This window comes from Herpailurus yagouaroundi, unplaced genomic scaffold, assembly GCF_014898765.1.
Source record: "Herpailurus yagouaroundi ecotype Mexico unplaced genomic scaffold, PumYag 190, whole genome shotgun sequence".
NCBI classification, from domain to species: domain Eukaryota; kingdom Metazoa; phylum Chordata; class Mammalia; order Carnivora; family Felidae; genus Herpailurus; species Herpailurus yagouaroundi.
This window is the reverse complement of record NW_024412421.1, coordinates 35,548,510-35,553,615: the sequence shown is the minus strand read 5'-3', so window position 1 is coordinate 35,553,615 and position 5,106 is coordinate 35,548,510. Positions and strand designations below refer to the sequence as shown.

At 51.2% G+C, this 5,106-nt stretch overlaps 1 protein-coding gene and 1 long non-coding RNA gene across 2 annotated transcripts in view; both read right to left on the bottom strand.

Annotated features, from left to right (window-relative positions):
• Positions 1–2,761: 2,761 nt before the first annotated feature.
• On the bottom strand, positions 2,762–3,385 carry LOC121010035 (uncharacterized). The gene is made up of 2 exons (XR_005780979.1): positions 3,228–3,385; positions 2,762–3,090 (listed from the first exon to the last, which is right to left on the bottom strand). It is a non-coding gene; the product is annotated as an uncharacterized LOC121010035 (long non-coding RNA).
• A 37-nt stretch (positions 3,386–3,422) lies between these two features.
• FOXL1 (forkhead box L1) overlaps positions 3,423–5,106 on the bottom strand; it is an 8,808-nt gene continuing 7,124 nt past the window's right edge. The window contains exon 2 of the mRNA XM_040443422.1: positions 3,423–5,097. Within this exon, the coding sequence (XP_040299356.1) occupies positions 4,669–5,097 (429 nt within the window). The 3' untranslated portion in view covers positions 3,423–4,668. The remainder of the gene's footprint in view (positions 5,098–5,106) is intronic.

Genomic DNA, 5,106 nt, shown 5'->3' with positions numbered 1-5,106 from the left:
AGCCCCCAGCGACTCAGGCTCGAAGCTGTGAAGGCAGAGACTGTATGGCCAGGAACAGGGCCCTAGGGAGCTAAGTCCAGACCCAGGCCCTGCCTACTTCAGAGGGTCTCAGATGGGGGACTCGCGTCACCTCTGTAGGAAGTTTGGCAGATGGGAGAATCCAGTCTCCTGGACGGCCAGCTGCAGCTTTCCGTGTCGCCCTGCTCTTAGCTCCCGGACCAACAGTGGGGTCGGGGCAGCCACCACCGACGGCCCTGCAGGAAGGACCCCTCGACTGTGCTGGGCCCTCGCTGTGTGCGCTGCCCCCACCACAGTGCATCCTCCCCTGTCCTGTCCTGGCAAGTTCACCCCTATGTACCGCTGTGCACATACCTGGTTTCTGCCTGACCCCGAAGAACCCCACGTCTAGGGTTCCTCAGTAAGGAACCTCTGGATAAGGACAAGTGTAGCAGAGAACTTGCCACTTCGCTATGCAGACCCATTTTTCAAAACCGCTAGCAATGTGCATCCAAAGAATTTTACTTTGCTTTTCCAGCAAACACACGCGCTTTCTTTCTAAAGAATAAACCTTGCTTATCCTCACGTGCATTTGTTACCCTGTGGAACAACCCCTGCTTCGTGGAGGCAAGATGTTTCCAGCCACCATGAAGACGGGAAGAGTATACAAAGTCGTGGCTCTCGCTTGAGAACGGCCAGCCGCTGGAAGCGTCAGCCACGTTTATGACGTTAGCATTAGTCTACGAGTGTCTGAGCAGACGGGCTCTGGCTTTCAGCCGTGACAATAACAGCACACGTGGCTAATTCTTTAACCCACACAAGGATACACGCCGACCACGCTTCGTGAAATGGGAGAGACCACACGTGGAGTCCTGCTCAGAGAGATGCGATCAGATCCGAGAATGGCAAATCACATCCTGTTTTGGTTCTGGAACACTTTAGGGGGCATTTGGGACCCAGGGCGGCCGTGAGCTACCACGAGAGCCAACGGACATCTAAAACCAAAGCAGAAAGCCTTTGCAAAGTTCTCGTATCCTTGTAAAAGTCGTACAAGTAAAGGTCTCGATGTTGGTGTGCCCGCCAAGATTCTTTAATGAAGTCTTTGTTATTTTCATTATAATGGTGCAAAACCCCAATTTTCCCCGGCTTGAACTGTACCAAAAAAGAAAATCTTTCTGAAAAAATCTATAGTTGTGTTCGCTTGAAAGGATTCAGCACTTGATCTGAGATCATCTGTCCCACTTTTATGCAGAAAAAGAGGAATTTCTGAACATTCTGTACACAGGTGCCCACACACACACGCACATATACAAATACACGTATCCATATATACACCCATGCGCATGTATTATTACACACTTACGTATGTATCTTTGTACATCGCACACCTGCCATATCCCCATTTCATGATCAGTGCACACATCAGTGTGCATAACGCGATCGGTGTGTGTCTCTGTGGGCGTGTGCACACTGAACTTGAACCAAAGACCTTTTTCAGAAGCCAGAATCTGTTCGCTTTGTTTAGATGGGAGCACAGAAGTGCATCTCCAGGTTGCCTAAGAGTAGAACGGTAAGGTTGCTTCTGGTCTACACTAAATACAGAGGGGAGGGGTGCCTGGGTGGCTCCGTCGGTTGAGCGTCCGACTTCAGCTCAGGTCATGATCCCGCGGTTTGTGAGTTCGAGCCCCACGGCGGGCTCTGTGCTGACGGCTCGGAGCCTGGAGCCTGCTTCGGGTTCTGTGTCTCTTTCTCTGTCTGCCCCTCCCCTGCTCACCCTCTCTCTCTTTCTCAAAACTAAAGACACATTTAAAAAAAAAAGTTTTTAAATACAAAGGTGAGTTCGCTTTAACTACGAGTAGAAACTTTTTTTCTTACTGATCTGTAATTTGGAGGCCGTGATTATAACCACGATCACAACTGGAGCAGCTGTTTGGGTTCCTAAGACCCACCCACGGGTCCTCTCTTTCTTCAGTGGGAAGGAACGTTCACGGGACTGTACCGATTCTGCAGATTCCATCACCCTACTGTCCGTTCTGTCAGCCTTCCCAAACCAGATGAGTGAGGGGATTAGGTAACCGAAGCTCTCTTTACATAACTATAAACTCTATTACAAAGCAGATACATACTCCTGCCTTTTTTTTTTTCCTGAGCCATAAAAATAATGTTTACCTTATACTTATTGGAGTTGTAACTCTAACATACCATCCTTCAAAAATGGCCGTAGTCAGGGGCGCCTGGGTGGCGCAGTCGGTTAAGCGTCCGGCTTCAGCCAGGTCACGATCTCGCGGTCCGGGAGTTCGAGCCCCGCGTCAGGCTCTGGGCTGATGGCTCAGAGCCTGGAGCCTGTTTCCGATTCTGTGTCTCCCTCTCTCTCTGCCCCTCCCCCGTTCATGCTCTGTCTCCCTCTGTCCCAAAAATAAATAAACGTTGAAAAAAAAAAAAATGGCCGTAGTCGATTATTGGCTTCTCCAGAAAACAGCCACCATAAATTAAGAGAACACATGAGAGAGCAAATCAAACCCAAAGAGGAGAAATTACAAACAAAAACAAAAAACATAGCGTATACAGTGGAGTTGCCATCCGTGTTGGGGCAGGAAGCACTAGCCCCGGGCTGCTCTGCTCCTGTGGTGTGGTGAGGGCGCCCAACGCTCAGAAGCCAGAGCCCCGGAGATGCTGACAGGGCTCCGAAATGTAGTCCCTGACTCCTCTCTCCTGTTACACTGTTTGCTTATTCCCCCCAGTAACCCACTGAATCAGTCACTGAGAGGTTAATGAAAAGACAACTTTATTCACAGGGGCTGAGACTCTGGGATAACAACATATCGAGACAGGCCTGCCACTGCCCCGTGCGTTAATCGCAGTGAGCCTGGATGTCAACAGTGGGATCTTGTCAAAGTTCTTAAAATCAGGGATACTCTCCAGCTCACCAAAATGTTCCCACCAACCTGGGTAGAACGTGCTCGAGGAAATTTATGCATCGGTAGCACATGGCTTTAGGGATAAATTCTCGGGAAGCCAACTCTGTGCTTACTAATAATTAAATGACTATGCTCGTCTGAAATGTCCTTCCAAATATATTAGCACTAGGCTCTCCTGTTGTAAAGCTTGTGTTCATTTTTCTATAAGTCCTGGAAATCATTTTAAAAGTTATTTGGGAGATCTATCTCAGTTTACCTCCAGCACTCATGACTTATTGTGCCTTTTCCCACGTCAGATAAAATTAAGGTAACCTGGAGGCTCAGAAAACCCAGTTTCCCACCCAATGCAACCCAAAGAGAGATACGGTAAGAGGTTAGATGCGCTTCCCGAAAGTTCCAAGCTGAACTGGGCTGTAAAAATCTCCATTTTCTTAAGCAGATCTTTGTTGCAGAGCACTCCCCCCCCCGCCCCCGCCTTCCTGCTCCCCACCCCCACCCCCCCCAGATTTCCAGTCACCTCCATAAGGTGTTTATTTAGCTGCAGGCTCTAGGCCCAAGGGTAGAGGCTTAGAGAGAGGATGTCTGATAGAACCCTCCCCCTGAGCCTCCTGTTCTTTGGGGTCCAGAGAGGCACCCTCCAGCAGATATCATCAGAAGATTCCTTTTCCCTGCCCAGCATGACCCATCTCTCCCAGTATCTGCTTGTGTGTGTGTGTTTGTTTCCATCCAACTTTCTTAAGGAAAAGCGGTCCTTTACCACGTAATTCTGGAAAACGCAGCAAAACCCAAACCCAGAGCTTGAAAAAAAACATGCACATGGAAAGTCTTGTGTTGTCTACGACACCTTCCCTCCTCGTCACACACTTCCAGTGTCCCCTGCTACCTTTTGATCCCTTAAAAACAGAAGCAACAAAACGGGATGCCTGCGAATGTTGGTAACATGTCTTGGAGGTCATGAGAATTGACTGGCAAGCTGTCGTAACACAACAAAACGCTATCGTATAGAGTGCACTTTCTTAACAGGGGTTGTTAACATAGAATTTTCACAGGGCCATCGTTGTAGGAAAAAGTCAAGCATCTAGCCAAAGAATATAGCATATCCCCAGTAAAAATGTCTAGAAAGAAAAAAAAAGAGAGAGAAATTCTCTATTTAAAATAGAAACGTGATTTCTTAGCTGTCCACCTGGACATTGGTCTTAAATCCTCACCGGGCCCTAGATCTCGTGAAGAACCTGAAAAACAGAGGTCACTCCTGGTGCCCCCACACTGGGACTTCAGGGACAAACCCAGCTGTGGACACCCATCACCCCACAGATTCAAAGCCAAGACCTGGGCCACAGGGACAAACAAGGGAGCTGGCCACCGTCAGATAGATGGTGGTTCTGTTTGAAACCACCCTCACCGCATCTGTGGGTCCTGCTGTCGGGCAGTCTGGGCCCTTGCTGCTCTGGACACGCAGGACCCGAGGTGGGGAGTGGGAGATCATGCCCTTAGACTGCCCTGAGGTCAAGGAAGTCTCCTGCTGTCTCCGCAGGAGGTCTGAGATGCCCAAGTCCTAGTGGGACGGGGGTCTTTTAAATCTCCGAAGGTGCTCCGGGTTCTGGGAAAGTCCACCTCACCTTGGAGGAGGCAGGAGCCCCTGCCCACCTGCGCGCAAAAGTTGGTAACACTTCCCGGGATCCACACGTTGCAGAAGAAAAGCTCGTTTTTTAAAAACCGTGACTCCTTCCCGCCGGTGATGGGACCCCGCCGCTCACAAGCTCAGACCAGGGTAGGGGAAGGAGCCGCCACCGTTTGCTTTACTGAAGTGAAGCACCGTGTCTGGAAGCTGCAGAGGGAAATACGAGAGGAAAGGGATCCCGAGCTGGTAAAAGCCGCCCTGGACGTGCGGGTCGAGCATCAGGGAAGCGTTGAAAGGCGGAGGGAGGCTCGCAGAGGTGGCCAGAAGCGAGGCACCCAGACAGCTGCGGGGCGCAGGCTTGGCGCCCCCCGGGAGCTCGGCCCCTCCGGTGGGCTCCTGGCCCTGCCGTCCCGCCAGGATGCTGTCTATGCTGAAGCTCTTGGACTTGTCGGAGCTCTTGGGAGAGCTGTGGGAGGCAGGGCGCGGAGGGGACCCCAGACCATCCACCGTGCGCGCCGGCTGGCCCGTGGCCAAGGCCGCCGCCGCCGCCGCCGCCGCGCCCTGGACAGC